Consider the following 17,847-nt stretch of genomic DNA (forward strand, 5'->3'; position numbering starts at 1 on the left):
ATACAAAACAAACCACTTACAATAAAATGAGGATGAAGACGTGTAATGTTCCTAACTTTAGTAGAAATACTCAGAGTTCTTTCCTTCTTCCCTCCCTTTCACAAGTATTTACTGAGCAAAAACTGTTTCACGCGTAGCACACACTGGTGAAGAAATGTGTTACATTTCTTCTTCTCAGAGGAAGATTTAATGAAGGGAAAGAGGACTGATAAGATGTGCCAAAAGAGATGGGATTTTTTTTTTTCTTTTTGATTTTTTATTATAGAAATTCTTCAAACATAAATAAAATAGAACAATAAAACAGACCCCCATATATCATTATCCACTCTCAGCCTATCTCATTTTATCAACATTCATACCCACTCTTCCCACCTTACCCTGGATTATTTTGAAATAAATCCTAGATCTGATATGATTTCACCTGTAAATATTTCAGTATATGTCTCAAAAATATAGGATCTCTTTTCTCTGACCACATGGAAATAAATTAGCAATCAACAATAAACTATCTCAAAAGACTCACATGTTTAAAAAAATTTTTTATTAAGTTTTTTTATTGTAATTCCAGTGTAGTGAACATACAGTGCTATACTAGTTTCAGGTGTATAACATAGTGATTTGACAATTCTATACATTACTCAGTGCTCATCATGGTAAGTGTACTCTTTAATCCCCATCCCCTATTTCATCCATCTCCCACCCACCTCCCCTCTAGTAATCATCAGTTTGTTCTCTATAGTTAAAGTCTGTTTCTTGGTTTGACTCTTTTTTTCCCTTTTGCTTGTTTTGTCTCTTAAATTCCACATGAGTAATATCATACAGTATTTGTCTTTCTCTGATTTACTTCACTTAGCATTATACTCTCTAGCTCCATCCATGTTGTTGCAAATGGCAAGATTCCGTTCTTATGGCTGAATATTTCTGTGTGTGCACGCACGCACGCACACACACACACACACATCTTCTCTATTCATTCATCTATCGATGGACACTTGGGCTGCTTCCACAATTTGTATATCATAAATGATCCTGCAACAAACAGAGGGGTAAATGTATCCCTTTGAATTTCTGGGGTAAATACCCAGGAGTGTGATTACTGGACTGTAGAGTAGTTCTATTTCTAACTTTTTGAGGAACCTCCATACTGTTTTCCACAGTAGCTACACCAGTTTGTATTCTCACCAACAGTGCACCAGGGTTCCTTTTCCTCCACATCCTCACCAACAGTTGTTGTTTCTTGTGTTTTTGACTTTAGCCATTCTGACAGGTATAATATCTCATTGTAGTTTTGATTTGCATTTCCCAGATGATGAGTGATGTTGGGCATCATTTTTGTGTCTGTTGGCTATCTGGATGTCTTCTTTGGAGAAATGTCTGTTCATGTCTTCTTCCCATTTTTAAATTGGGTTATGTGTTTTTTGGGTGTTGAGTTGTATCAATTCTTTATATATTTTGGATACTAACCCTTTATCAGATATATGATTTGCAAATATCTTTTTCCACTAAGTAGGTTGCCTTTTAATTTTGTTGACTGTTTCCTTCACTGTGCAAAAACTTTTTATTTTGATGTAGTCCCAATAGATTACTTTGGATTTCATATCCCTTGCCTCAGGAGACAGATCTAGAAAAATGATGCTAGAGCCAACATCAGAGAAATTACTATCTGTGCTCTCTTCAAGAATTTTTATGGTTTCAGGTCTCACATTTAGGTCTTTAATCCATTCTGAGTTTATTTTTGTATATGGTGAAAGAAAGAGGTCCAGTTTCATTCTTTTGCATGTCCAGTTTCCCCAACACCATTTGTTGAAGAGACTGTCTTTTTTCCATTGTATATCTATTCCTCTGTCAAAGATTAACTGACCATATAGTTATGGGTTTATTTCTGAGTTTTTTATTCCATTCCACACGTTTAAAAATTAAACTATATATATTTTTTTAAGATTTAATTAATTTATTTGAGAGAGAGAGCGTGAGAGACAGAGACTGAGTTGTGAGGAGAGGAGCAGAGGAAGAACGACAAGCAGACTTCAGGCTGAGTTTGGAGCCCGATGCAGGGTTCAACCTCACAACCCTGAGATCATGACCTAAGCCCAAATCAGGAGTGAGACACGTAACCAACTGAGGCACCCAGGCACCCCTAAAAATTAAACAATATATTTCTAAATAATCCATGAAAAAAAGAACAAAGAAAACTGAAAATATTCTGTACTAAATGATAATGAAAATACAATGTAACAAAACTTATGGAATACAAGTAGAATACAGCTTGGAGGAAAATTTATAGTTATTTTAATTGCTTATTGCAAAGAATAATTTAAAATCAATGACCTAAGGTTCCACCTTAAGAAGATAAAAGAGAAATGCAAGTCCAAAGTAGAAGGAAAAATATAATAAAGATAAGAGCAGAGATCAATAACATAGAAAATACAAATTACCAACCCGCAATGAAATAGGACATCACCAAAGAAACTACAGATGTGAAAAGATAACGGAATATTATGAACAAGTTTGTGCCAATAAATTCAACAACTTAAACAAAATAGACAAATTAGATATAGACAAATTACAGGGGCGCCTCGGTGGCTCAGTCGGTTAAGCGTCTGCCTTCAGCTCAGGTCATGATCCCAGGGTCCAGGAATCGAGCCCCGCATTGGGGTCTCTGCTCAGCGGGAAGTCTGCTTCTCCCTCTCCTTCTGCCTGCCACTCCCCCTGCTTGTGTTTGTGCGCAACCCCCAAGTCAAATAAATAAATAAAATCTTTAAAAAAAAGAAATAGACAAATTACATAAAAAATACAATATATCAAACACAAGATGAAAAATAAAATCTGAGAGCTCTTTATCAACTAAGTAAATAATACTGGTTGGTGAATTCTATAAACATTTAAGAAAGAAAAACTATAAATCTTACAAAGACTATAAGAATATGGGGGATAAAAAAAGGCTGCCTAATGTATTTCATGAGGGCAGCACAATCTTGATACCAAAGACAAAGACATTACAGGACAGATACAGACCAATATCGTTCAAACTCATTCACTGCAAACTCCTTTACAACACATTAGTAAATCAAATCTAGCAATATATAACCAAGCAGGCATTATTTCAAGAATGCAAAACTGGATAAACATTAAAAATCAATGTAGCCGGTCGGAGGAGCAAGATGGCAGGGGAGTAGGAGACCTAAATTTCGTCTGGTCCCAGGAATTCAGCTAGATAGGGATCAAACCATTCTGAACACCTACGAACTCAAAAGCAAATTGAAGAAAAGCAACAACTCTCTGAACAGAAAAGCGACCACTTTCTGGAAGGTAGGACCTGCGGAGAAATGAATACAAGGCGATATTCAGGAGGATAGAGGGCGGAGGAGGGGCCTCCGTCGGCCGCTACCAGCAAGTGATAGAGCAGCAGAGCACAAGATCGGAACTTTTAGAAGTCGGCTCTGCTGAGGGACGTCACTCCAGTGGCTAAGTGGGGGGTGGAACCCTCGCTGGGACAGTGTGGTCTCAGGACCCTCAGGGTCACAGAAAGACCGGGCGGGTGGTGGTGCCTGAGTGGTAGAGCTCCCAAGTATCAGAGCAGGGAAGCCAGCTGCAGAGACGGAGACGAGCAGTGGGCTCTCAGCTCGGGGTTGCCATAACCCGTGATCTGCGGCACAGCTGGGCCACAGCTCTTCCATCAGGGACCCAACAAGCGGCAGATCCGGGGAGACTCCCCTTCCTTCCTCCCTGGGGAGGAGCGGCACAGGAGCACATCCCAGGGATCTGCTGGGTTTGGAGACTCCACACGGGGTCGGGTGCCAGAGATAGTAACGCTCAGTCACAGGCCCGGTGAGCAAGGAGTGCGGCCGGAGACCGGGGAGACGGGAGTGATTGACTGCTTTTCTCTGCGGGCTCACTGAGGAGTGGGGCCCCAAGTTCTCGGGTCCTCTGGGGCGGAGACTGGGAGGCCACCATTTTCACTCTTGTCCTCCAAAGCTGTACAGAAAGCTTGCAGGGAACAAAAGCTCCCAAGAGCAAACCCCAGCAGATTACTTAGCCCGGCCCCCTGCAAGGGCAGGGCAATTCCGCCTCCGGCAAAGACACCTGAGAACGACTGCAACAGGCCCCTCCCCTAGAAGATCAGCAAGAACAGCCAGCCAAGACCAAGTTTACCCATCAATGAGAACGGCAGAACTTCAGCAGTAGGGGAATACAGCACATAGAATTCATGGCTTTTTTCCCCATGATTCTTTAGTCTTTCAAAGTTAATTTTTTTAATTTTCTTTTTCTTTTTTTGAATTTTTCTTTTTCCCTTTTTCGACCAACATCTTATCAATCCCTTTCTTGAAAATCTTTTTTATTTTTCATTTTTAGAGTCATATTCTAGCCCTTCATAGTAGCTAACCTTATTTTTGGTATATATATATGTTGTTCTCTCTTTAAAATTTTGGGATACAGTTTCTTCTAACAGACCAAAATATATGCTAAATCTCTAGTGTATGGCTTTGTTCTAGTCTCCTGCCTGATCACATTCTCTCCCCCTTTTTTTTTTTAATTCCTCTTCTTTCCTTTTTTCAACCAACTTCTTATCAATTCCTTTTATAAAATCTTTTATAATTTTCATCTTTACAGTCATATTCCATCCCTTCATTGTATTTACCCTTATTTATGTACATACAAAAGTTTTTCTTTCTTTAAGATTTTGGGAGTCACTTTCTTCTAAAAGACCAAAATATGACCAAAATCTAGTGTGTGGCTCTGTTCTACTCACCAGCCTGATCATATTCTTTTTTTTTCCCCTTTCTTTTCTCCCTGTTTTAGGTCTCTTCTGATTTGTTTAGTGTATATTTTTCTGGGGTTGTTGTTACCCCGTTATCATTTTATTCTGTCATTTATCTATTGTCCTCTGGACAAAAGGACAAGACGGAAAAAATCACCTCAACAAAAAGAACAAGAGGCAGTACTGACTGCCAGGGACCTAATCAATACGGACATTAGTAAGATGTAGGAACTAGAGTTCAGAATGACGATTATAAAGATACTAGCTGGGGTTGAAATAAGCATGGAAGATATTAGAGAAACCCTTTTTGGAGAAATCAATGAACTAAAATCTAACCAAGCTGAAATCAAAAAGGCTATTAATGAGGTGCAATAAAAAATGGAGGCTCTAACCGCTAGGATAAATGAGGCAGAAGAAAGAATCAGTGAGATAGAAGACCAAATGATGGCAAATAAAGAAGCTGAGAAAAAGAGAGATAAACAACTACTGGATCACGAGGGCAGAATTTGAGAGCTAAGTGAAACCATAAGACAAAACAATATTAGAATAATTGGGATCCCAGAAGAAGAAGAAGAAAGAGAGAGAGGGGCAGAAGGTATATTGCAGCAAATAATAGCAGAGAACTTCCCTAATTTGGGGAAGGAAACAGGCATCAAAATCCAGGAGGCACAAAGAACCCCCTTCAAAATCAGTAAAAATAGGTCAACACGCCAACATCTAATAGTAAAACTTACAAGTTTCAGAGACAAAGAGAAAATCCTGAAAGCAGCTCAGGACAAGAGATCTGTAACCTACAATGGTACAAACATTAGATTGGCAACAAACCCATCCACAGAGACCTGGCAGGCCAGAAAGGACTGGCATGATATATTCAAAGCACTAAACAAGAAAAATATGCAGCCAAGAATACTATATCCAGCTAGGCTGTCATTGAAAATAGAAGGAGAGATAAAAAGCTTCCAGGACAAACAAAAACTAAAGGAATTTGCAAACACGAAACCAGTCCTACAAGAAATCTTGAAAGGGGTCCTCTAACCAAAGAGAGAGCCCAAAAGTAACATAGACCAGAAAGGAACACAGACAATATACAGTAACAGTCACCTTACAGGCAATACAATGGCACTAAATTCCTATCTTTCAATAGTTACCCTGAATGTAAATGGGCTAAATGCCCCAATCAAAGACACAGGCTATCAGATTGGATAAAAAAACAAGACCCATCGATATGCTGTCTGCAAGAGACTCATTTTAGACCCAAAGACAACCCCAGATTGAAAGTGAGGGGGTGGAAAACCATTTACCATGCTAATGGACACCAAAAGAAAGCTGGGGTGGCAATCCTTATATCAGACAAATTAGATTTTAAACCAAAAACTATAATAAGAGATGAGGAAGGACACTATATCATACTTAAAGGGTCTATCCAACAAGAAGATCTAACAATTGTAAATATCTATGCCCCTAACATGGGAGCAGCCAATTATATAAGCCAATTAATAACAAAAGCAAAGAAACACATCGACAACAATACAGTAATAGTGGGGGACTTTAACACCACCCTCACTGAAATGGATAGATCATCTAAGCAAAAGATCAAAAAGGAAATAAAGACTTTAAATGACACACTGGACCAAATGGACTTCACAGATATATTCAGAACATTCCATCCCAAAGCAACAGAATACACATTCTTCTCTAGTGCCCATGGAACATTCTCCAGAATAGATCACATCCTAGGTCACAAATCAGGTCTCAACTGGTACCAAAAGATTGGGATCATTCCCTGCATATTTTCAGACCACAGTGCTTTGAAACTAGAATTCAATCACAAGAGGAAAGTTGGAAAGAACTCAAATACATAGAGGCTAAAGAGCATCCTACTAAAGAATGAATGGGTCAACCAGGAAATTAAAGAAGAATTAAAAAAATTCATGGAAACCAATGAAAATGAAACCACAACTGTTCAAAATCTTTGGCATGCAGCAAAGGCAGTCCTAAGAGGAAAGTATATAGCCATACAAGCCTTTCTCAAGAAACAAGAAAGGTCTCAAATACACAACCTAACCCTACACCTAAAGGAGCTGGAGAAAGAACAGCAAATAAAGCCTAAATCCAGCAGGAGAAGAGAAATAATAAAGATCAAAGCAGAAATCAGTGAAATAGAAACCAAAAGAACAGTAGAACAGATCAACAAAACTAGGAGCTGGTTCTTTGAAGGAATTAATAAGATTGATAAACCCCTGGCCAGACTTATCAAAAAGAAAAGAGAAATGACCCAAATCAACAAAATCATGAATGAAAGAGGAGAGATCACAACCAACACCAAAGAAATACAAACAATTATAAGAACATATGAGCAACTATATGCCAGCAAATTAGATAATCTGGAAGAAATGGATGCATCCCTAGAGATGTATCAACTACCAAAACTGAACCAGGAAGAAATAGAAAACCTGAATAGACCTATAACCACTAAGGAAATTGAAGCAGTCATCAAAAATCTCCCAACAAACAAAAGCCCAGGGCCAGATGGCTTCCCAGGGGAATTCTACCAAACATTTAAAGAAGAATTAATACCTATTCTTCTGAAACTGTTCCAAAAAATAGAAATGGAAAGAAAACTTCCAAACTCGTTTTATGAGGCCACCATTACCTTGATCCCACAATCAAAGAACCCATCAAAAAGGAGAATTACAGACCAATATCCTTGATGAATATGGATGCAAAAATTCTCATCAAAAATACTAGCCAATAGGATCCAACAGTACATTCAAAGGATTATTCCCCAGGACCAGGTGGGATTTATTCCTGGGCTGCAAGGTTGGTTCAACATCTGCAAATCAATCAATGTGATACAATCCATTAATAAAAGAAAGAACAAGAACCATATGATTCTCTCAACAGATGCAGAAAAGGCACTTGACAAAGTACTGCATCCTTTCTTGATCAAAACTCTTCAGAGGGGCGCCTGGGTGGCTCAGTTGGTTAAGCGACTGCCTTCGGCTCAGGTCATGATCCTGGAGTCCCGGGATCGAGTCCCACATCGGGCTCCCTGCTCAGCAGGGAGTCTGCTTCTCCCTCTGACCCTCCTCCATCTCATGCTCTCTGTCTCTCATTCTCTCTCTCACAAATAAATAAAATCTTAAAAAAAAAAAAAAAAAAAACTCTTCAGAGTATAGGGATAGAGGGTACATACCTCAAAATCATAAAAGCCATCTACGAAAAACCCACAGCAAGTATCATTCTCAATGGGGAAAAACTGAGAGCTTCCCCCTAAGGTCAGGAATATGGCAGGGATGTCCAGTATCACCACTGCTATTCAACATAGTATTAGAAGTCCTAGCCACAGCAATCAGACAACAAAAAGAAAGAAAAGGCATCCAAATCGGCAAAGAAGAAGTCAAACTCTGTTTGCAGATGATATGATACTTTATGTGGAAAACCCAAAAGACTCCACCCCAAAACTGCTAGAACTCATACAGGAATTCAGTAAAGTGGCAGGATATAAAATCAATGCACAGAAATCAGTGGCATTCCTATACACCAACAACAAGACAGAAGAAAGAGAAATTAAGGAGTTGATCCCATTTACAATTGCACCCAAAACCATAAGATACCTAAGAATAAATCTAACCAAAGAATCAAAGAATCTGTACTCAGAAAACTATAAAATACTTACGAAAGAAGACACAAAGAAATGGAAAAACGTTTCATGCTCATGGATTGGAAGAACAAATATTGTGAAGATGTCAACGCTACCTAGAGCAATCTACACATTTAATGCAATCCCTATCAAAATACCATCAACTTTTTTCAAAGAAAACTCCATCCAAATGGCCAACAGACACATGAAAAAGTGCTCAACATCACTCGGCATCAGGGAAATCCAAATCAAAACCTCAATGAGATACCACCTCACACCAGTCAGAATGGCTAAAATTAACAAGTCAGGAAACGACAGATATTGGTGGGGATGCGGAGAAAGGGGAACCCTCCTACACTGTTGGTGAGAATGCAAGCTGGTGCAGCCACTCTGGAAAACAGTATGGAGGGTCCTCAAAAAGTTGAAAATAGAGCTACCATACGATGCAGCAATTGCACTACTGGGTATTTACCCCAAAGATACAAATGTAGGGATCCGAAGGGGTACATGCACCCCGATGTTTATAGCAGCAAAGTCCACAATAGCCAAACTGTGGAAAGAGCCAAGATGTCCATCGACAGTTGAATGGATAAAGAAGATGCGGTGTGTGTGTGTGTGTGTGTGTGTGTGTATACACACACACACAATGGAATATTATGCAGCCATCAAAAGGAATGAAATCTTGCTATTTGCAACGACGTGGATGGAACTGGAGGGTATTATGCTGAGCGAAATAAGTCAATCAGAGAAAGACATGTATCATATTATCTCACTGATATGAGGAATTCTTAATCTCAGGAAACAAACAGGATTGCTGGAGTGGTGGGGTGTGGGAGGGATGGGGTGGCTGGGTGATAGACATTGGGGAGGGTATGTTCTATGGTGAGTGCTGTGAATTGTTTAAGACTGTTGAATCACAGACCTGTACCTCTGAAACAAATAATACATTATATGTTAAAAAAAAAAAAGAAGATAGTAGGAAGGGAAAAATGAAGGTGGGAGAATCGGAGGGGGAGAGGAACCATGAGAGACTATGGTTCTGAGAAACAAACTGAGGGTTCTAGAAGGGAGGGGGGTGGGGGGATGGGTTAGCCTGGTGATGGGTATTAAAGAGGGCACATATTGAATGGAGCACTGGGTGTTATACGCAAACAATGAATCATGGAACACTACATCAAAAACTAAGGCTGTAATGTATGGTGATTAACAGAACATAATAAAATTTAAAAAAAAATCAACATAGCCTACCAATGTAACAGAATAAAAGAGAACTATAGGGTCATTTCAGTACATGTAGTGAAAAAGCATCTGATAAAATTCGATACCACTTATGAAAAAATAGAAGGAATTTCCTTAGTCTGACCGATGGCATCTATGAAAAAAAACCCGATAGCTATCATTTTACCTAATGGTGAAACACTGAAAACACTTTCCCCAAGATTCGGAACAAGTTAAAGATGTCCATCCTCATTACTCTTCAACATTATATGAAAGGCCCGAGCCAGTGCAATAAGAAAAGAAATAAAAATAAAAAGATGGAAAGAAGGAAAACTATTCTAAATTGCAGATGACATAATTATTTATGCAGAAAATTTGCATATATTAAAGATTACCAGTGAATTTACATATATATCTAAAATGTACAATATTTTAAAAGTTCTCTTTTTTCTTTTAAAAGTTCTTTTTCTAAGTATAGAAGCAAACAAATGGGAAATAAAATTTTAAATTAAAATTTTAAAAACAATCCCATTTCCAATAGAGCCAGAAAACATGAAGTCCTTAGAAATGAATCTAATGGAAGGTGTGCAAAACCTCTACAACTAAAAACTATAAAACACTGTAGAGAAAATTAAAGAAAATCTTTAAAAATAGAAAGTATATCTTTTTAGATTTATGGTTTGGATGTGTCAATATTTCCTGAATTGATTCAAACTATAATTCCAGCAGGCATATTTTAGAAATAAAAATTGACTAGCTGATTCCAAAATTTATATGATAATGCAAAGGACCTAAAATAGCCCAAAATCCTCAAACAGAATAATAAGGCTGGTGGCCGTATACAATCTCACTTCAAATCTTGCTGTAAAGCTAGAGTGACCTGATATTGGCATTAAGTATTGACAAAAAGATGGAACAGAATAGAGTCCAGAAATAGTCCATACTTACACAGTCACTTAAGTTTTTACAAAGGTGCCAAACAAATTCAATGGGGAAGAATCTTTTTAAAAAAATGGTGTTAAAACAACTGTACATTCATATGGGGTGAGGTGGGAAAGAAGCTCAAAGCTTACATCACACCTATACAAACAAAAATGAATTAAGTATAACATAAACTAAAAAATAAAACCAAAAATATACAGCTTCTAGAAGAAAACACAGGAAAATTTCTTCACAATCGTAAAGATTTCTTCTGCCAGATACAGAAATCAATAGTCATAAAAAGGAAAAATTAGTAAATTTCATCAAAAATAAAAATTTCTGCTCACTTTAGGTTGAAGAATCATAATCAAATACATTAAAAATAAGTTTTTGCATTTATTTCTATGCTTAACTGCATTTACAGTTATCAACATATACATGAAGAATGTCTGTTCCTAAAATGAATGGAGTTGTTTGTTTTTAAAACATTTTGTTGAAGTTTAATAAACAGAGAAAAAGCACACAAACCGTAAGTTCACAGCTCAGTGAGTTCTCACACAGTAAACCCATATAACCAGACCCAGAACAAGATCAAGAAACAGAACATTACTAGAATCCTGAAAGTTCCCTTGTCTCCCCCTTCCGTCACTCCCTGACCCCTCCAAAGGTAATCTCCATCATGACATCTAACATCACCAACCACAGTTTAATGGATTTTAATTCTTTAAACCTAACTAGAATATGTAGAACTGTAGATGTTGAAGAACTGATAGTTAAGGTACAGATATCCTCCCTCTAGATTCAAGAACATTAAAAACCTATCAATTACTCGAAATATAATTTCCAACATGGCATACCTTTGGTTAAGAAAGAATGCCCTCCACCTCACCTCTACTCTTCCCTCATGGAGATAATTCTTACGTGTCTTCCAAAACCTGCAACCTTCCTTGATTCTCTCGGTTACATGTAGATAATTTTCTCATTCTCCATACTTCTATCATTGTGCTTAGTACACTATTATTGTAAGATTTATGAGTGTCTTTCCTCATCAGTGTGTAAATATTTAAGGCCAGGGACTCTCACTTGTTCTGTTTCTTTACTTTTACCTACTCTAGTTCCCATCAACATGACACACAACAAATGGTTGATAACTGAAAACCCAGTGGTATAGAATCTGTTAAACGGGTAAAATTATTTAAATTAATATACCCAGGTAACAACAGCCTATTATCTGTAGATAGATACAAGGGCTAAAAATGACAAAAGCAAAGATTATAATATATATTCTAGAATATTTTGATTATAGCCAGAAAAGATAAATTTGGATCCATAGTGTTAAAGTAGTAAAAACTGAAGTAAAATCTCATGGAAGTAATACTCAGTTTAAATGTGTGAATAATTATTTAGTAATGCATTAACATGAATATTTTCTTTTGGAATCAAAATGAGATTCTAATACCATATGGAAAGCTATGCTTCCAAAAGAAAACAGCACGTATTTTTACATATTCAAATGAACAGACAGATAAAAAGGAAAATCAGTAACACAATCTCATTTTAAGTTCACATAAGTAATGACATCAATCTCATCTTATTAAAATAGAAATATTAATTTTAATGAACATACAGATTCATACAAATTTACTTTTATTGTATCCAATGAAATAACAAGAATTTCTGGACCCTTAATATTTAGTGACATTTATTGGAAAAATATACATTTATATAAACAACTAAGATTGACTTACTCCCAAATAAATGAATTTTATAGTTATTTCTGCTAGAACTACATGCCACCTTTATTTCTCTTAGGAAACAAATATATTTTTCTATAGATCGTCAATATGAAAAATATTTACCAACTTTCAATTAATGTGTATATGTGGCAAATACAATTCAGAGACCTACATAGTTGACACTCATAAGTCAATTGATAATAATGATTATAAAAAGAACTTCACTTACTGCTATTTCTCTACATGCCGACATAGAGATCCCAGTTCCTTCTATTTGTTTTAAAGCATAGTCTTTATCATCTTTCCTGTAAAAACAAAGTTATTTTAATATTTGGATAAAACTAAATTTATGTGCATTTTTAATAAAATATAATACATAAATCACATACTTAATATCTTTTGACACCTTTCACATGTAATCACATAGTATCATATAGGAAAAAGGTTTTATATAATCTAGTTCAATCCCATTATTTGATGAGGAAAGTTAGACTCAAAGTAATAAAGACTTGTCCAAGGCTCCATGGTTTGGGAAGACAAAGACTCAGAAATAGGTTCTTCCTGTTCTAATATGCATACATTTCCTTTCTATATATGCATGTGTGTGTTTGTGTGTGTGTGTGTGTACTGTACACTCGGCACGCACACATACACAACTTGCTTTCTAAAACCCTTTCAGATATTGATGGGTCAAAAAAATTAGGGTCAAAAAATTAAGAAATGAATGTATCACTAAAGTACAAAATGGTGATAATTTCAAACAAGTTATAGTCCTCATATCCCCCAATACCTCCGAAGAGAGTCACTCAACATGTGTTTATTGAGCACTTACTATGTATTCAGACCTGTGCTCAGTACTGGGGATACAGCAAGTTCCTTCTATGGAGCTTTCTGTGTCTACTGGCCTAGCAGATAAATAACTAACATACCACAATACAGGATGATAAGTGCTATGACAGGGCAAGTGCAAACCACAGAGGTTACTCAATGGTTACTCTGGTAGAGGACCTAAGCAAAAAATTCTCAAAAGAAGCACCATTCAAATGAGGCCTAAACAACAATTCTCGAAATTTTTGACTCAGGACCCCTTTACTCTCTTGGATATTACTGAAGACTCTCAAGAGTTTTTGTTATATCTATCACTATTTACCCTATTAGATTTTTTAAATGGAACTTTTAAAAACATGGAATGCAAAAGCATATATCTATTAGCCACCAGAGCAATGATATCATCAGGTTATGACACCTTTGGAAAAAACCCACTGTACATTCATGAGACAGTGAGAAAAGGAAATGCCGATGACCCTTGAACAACATGGGTTTGTACTACATTGTCCACTTACACAGAGATTTTTTTTTTGATAAATACAATACAGTACTATAAGTGTATTTTATGATTTTCTTAACACTTTCTTTTTTCAAGCTTACTTTATTGTAAGAACACAGTATATAACACATGTAAATATGTATTGGGCGCCTGGGTGGCTCAGTTGGTTAAACGACTGCCTCTGGCTCAGGTCATGATTCTGGAGTCCCAGGATCAAGCGCCGCATCGGGCTCCCTGCTCAGTGGGGAGTCTGCTTCTCCCTCTGACCCTCTCATGCTTTCTCTCTCTCTCAAATAAACAAATAAAATCTTTAAAAATATATATATTAATCTACTGTTTATCTATAAGGCTATTAGTAGTTAAGTTCTTGGGGAAGTAAAAGTTATATGTGAATTTTAGACTGTAGTGATAGTGGTGTGCTATCGGCACCCACCCCAAAACCCCACGTTATTTAAGGGTCAACTGTAATATCATAGCACTACTATGAAAATAGTGTTGACCTTATGGGCCCTCTGAAAGAATTTTGTGTGTGTGTGGGGGGGTAACTAGCAGTTCCCAGATCAGACTTCAAGAACTGCTGGTGTGTGTGTATGGGGCGGGGGGTATGAGTTAAGGGGGAAACACAATGTGAAGACAAATGAAGTGAGAGAAAACCATTTGAGGGTGAACAGACACAGTAAACAATGGGGGATGAGGCTGATGGCATTAATTAGGAACCACAACATAAAAGTCTTTTTACTCCAAGAATAACAGGAAGCACTCCATTTAAGATTTCTTTAAGAAGAAAATACCAATTAGGGATGCCTGGTGGCTCAGTCGGTTAAGCGGCTGCCTTCGGCTCAGGTCATGATCCCAGGGTCCTGGGATCGAGCCCCACATCAGGCTCCCTGTTCAGCAGGGAGTCTGCTTCTCCTTCTCCCCCTGCTTGTGCTTTCTCTCTCTCTCCCTCAAACAAATAAATAAAATCTTAAAAAAAAAAGAAAATATCAATTATATTATATTTGAAAAAAACATCTTTGGCTGCCTTTTGAATGCTTAGGGGGAGTAAATAAGAGCAGGAGGCAGAGAAGCTCCTGTTAAAAGAAGTTAAAAGTAAACAGTGTTAAAATTACTCAGTTGAGAGATGATGGTGGTAGCTGCAGAATGGTGGTTGCCATACGGGGTAGACAGACTGGAGTGGAGCGATGTAATGCAGAACCAGTAGCACTTGGTGACTGGGCAGAAGGAGGAGGAGTCAAAGAAAATGATTTCTGCCCTGGCAATAGGTTAACGGCAATATTACTGACTGAAATAAAAAACAGCAGGAGAAAAAGATCTGAGGGAACAAAAAGATGATAGTTCTATTCTGTGCAGGTTGAGTCTGCAGTACATATGAGACACCTAAGTAAAAATGTCAAGCTGAATAAACACAGCTAAAGCTCAAGAGAAAGCTGAAGATACCGATTTACTATAATCAGCATATATACAGTAATTAAAGCCATGAGAGTAAAGTGACTCCAAAGAGAAGGACTGCCAAAAAAAAAAAAAAAAAAGATTTTGAAAAAGGGCAGAATAGTAAATAGTATCACAAGCTGCAAAGAAAGCTAGTAAGGTGAGGACGGAGAAGTGTCCACTGCATTTAGCAATGATGAAGTCACCAGACAGTAGAGGAGGCAAAAATAGTTGGAGTGATATAGTGGCAGAATGTGTACAGCAGAAGGCTGAGGAATGAATGGGGCATAAGCAAACTAAGACAGTGAGTGTAGGTATTTGAAGGGGAAAAGGACGTCGGTAGCTGGAGTAATACACAAGGTTAAAGAATTATTATTATTTTTTTTAAGATGGAAAAGACTTGAATAGGTTAAGTACTGACACGAAGAACCCAGAGAAAAGGAGTTGCTGATATGAGAGAGAGAGGTAAAAATTTAGAGAGCAAAGACTGAAATGCTGGGGAAAAATTAGATAGGGTTAGAAGGAGAAATATTTTTAGCGAGAGTTCTCATCTTGATGGCTTTCATATTTTCCTGATGTTGGAAATTAGGTCATAAACTAAAAGTAAGGGCAAAGGTGGTAGAATTCAAGATCTGAATAGAGTGAAAGAAGGTTTGGTTGAATAAATGAGTAACTCCTTATAAAATCAATTCATTTCAGTTCATTTAATACTTTATTATCTTAAATTATTAAAACTTACATAGCTTTATCTTTGTTTCACAACATATTTACACCAAATCCTTAGCTGTGGGAAAAAATCCCAATTCCAATATTATTTTTCAGAAAAAAGATCTGTTTTACAACATTCAGCTTTATACTATATTTTCTAGTAAAGTACCATGGTACTCATTATTTTAAAAATACATTAAGTGTATCTATACTTAATGTTCACTAAGTCTGAATGATTTCTGAAAGACTTAAAAAAACGGAGTTAAAGAGGGTGACACAAAAGATAAAATGAAGTCTGGGGCACCTGGGTGGCTCAGTCCGCTGAGCGATCGACTCTTGGTTTCGGCTCCAGTCCTGATCTCAGGGTCATGAGAACGAGCCCTGAGTAGGGCTGCACACTCAGCAGGGAGTCCACTTGAGATTCTCTCTCCCTCTCCCTCTGCCCCTCCCTCTGCTCTCTCTCTCCCTCAAAATAAATAAATAAATCTTTAAAATAAATAAATAAATACATACATATAAACATACATAAATAAAATGAAGTCAGGGTCAGAATAAGTCTATTAGACACTTGCACATGCATGGTACTGGTTAACCCAGGAGTGTAAGAAATTGTTACATGTACTATTTGAGGATAGCATCTTAGATCTGAGCACTCTAAGGAGAAAGAGAGTGCTGGGAAAGAAAATAAATTAAATCAAAGGCTTATCCATTCACCTCCTTAACAATGACCCTGAATTTCTCTTATTTATAAATGGCCAAGTTTCTATAAATGTCTTCTCAATGAACTGAAAAATTCTCATCTGCAGATAGTCCTCTCCCCCATCCCAAATAATTTTATATCTTATATTTTATAAAAGTAAATGATGAGAAAGAAAGGTGAAAGGGTAGAATAAAAAAACTGAAGATGTTTGATTATCAGAAAGGCAACCTCCTCTTGAAAATCACCGAATATAATTACCATGACAATATAATAGTGCTTTGTGGTTTACAGAGCACATTTATTTATATATCCATCTACACAGTCATAGTAAAAAGGCACATTGGAGAGGGAAAGGATTTGTTCCCGAGTTTCAGTCATGATCCAGTTGAAGTAGTCAGGCTGTATAAATAAATAATTGCAATATAGTGTTCTACGTGCTATAAATAGAGGGGATGATCAACTATAGCTTGAAGGATTGAAGCAAGATGAAAGAAATCTTCAGAAAGAGACTACCTAAGCAGAGATTCTTAAGACTTCAGAAGTCTGTCAGGAAAGGAGGGAGGAGCTGGGGAGAGAAATCAGTAGTTAGAGCAGAAATCCCAGAAAGTAGGAACAGCCTGTACAAAAATACAGAAGCACAGGGAAGGTGTGACATGCTTAGAGAATAGCAGAGAGTAGCAGTAGCAGTTTAACAGCATGAAACATGCTGACAGCTCTGAGGATGGATGTGATTTTAGGAATAGACAGAGGTAAGATGGGAGGGGTTCTTCTATGTCAGCTGTCTCCAAAGAGGGGTATAGAGTTTATGTGATGTGCCTCACTTCAGGGAGAGTAAAAAACATATAAGTATGAGAAGAAAATATTACATTAAAAAATAATAAAGCTGAGGGAAAATATGTTACGTGAAAAGACCAAAAAGAGGAGGATGAACCACGAAGAACACTTGCCTTTGACAGGAAGATTAAGTCAATAATACAAAATGGCTGTAAAGAAGTAGTTAAAAAAAATGAGCCGTGTTTTGGTAAAATAGCGTACTGAATACACATAGGAAATTTCACCTCCCTCCTAAAGCCCTATTAAAACTATGGTAAAGAAATATTTTGGGGCGCCTGGGTGGCTCAGTCGTTGGGCGGCTGCCTTCCACTCAGGTCATGATCCCAGGGTCCTGGGATGGAGCCCTGCATCGCGCTCCCTGCTCCACAGGAAGCCTGCTTCTCCCTCTCCCACTCTCCCTGCTTGTGTTCCCTCTCTCGTGTCTCTCTCTGTCAAATAAATAAATAAAATCTTAAAAAAAAAATATTTTAAAGATATAAACTCATACAGATGAAAAATGGAGAGAAATCCTCCAAAAGCAGAGAACTGAGAGTACAAGATACCTCTGGAAGTAGAATTGGTTGGATGGAA

The 17,847-nt window shown here is 37.3% G+C and overlaps 1 protein-coding gene across 2 annotated transcripts in view; it reads right to left on the reverse strand.

Moving 5' to 3' along the window:
* CDK8 (cyclin dependent kinase 8) overlaps positions 1 to 17,847 on the reverse strand; it is a 129,506-nt gene that overhangs the window by 56,524 nt on the left and 55,135 nt on the right. For both annotated transcript variants that reach the window (XM_032403307.1, XM_032403306.1), the window contains exon 2: positions 12,507 to 12,582. In XM_032403307.1, coding sequence (XP_032259198.1) covers positions 12,507 to 12,582 — 76 coding nt within the window. The remainder of the gene's footprint in view (positions 1 to 12,506; positions 12,583 to 17,847) is intronic.

This window comes from Phoca vitulina, unplaced genomic scaffold (genome assembly GCF_004348235.1).
Source record: "Phoca vitulina isolate PV1807 unplaced genomic scaffold, GSC_HSeal_1.0 scaffold5, whole genome shotgun sequence".
NCBI classification, from domain to species: Eukaryota; Metazoa; Chordata; class Mammalia; order Carnivora; family Phocidae; genus Phoca; species Phoca vitulina.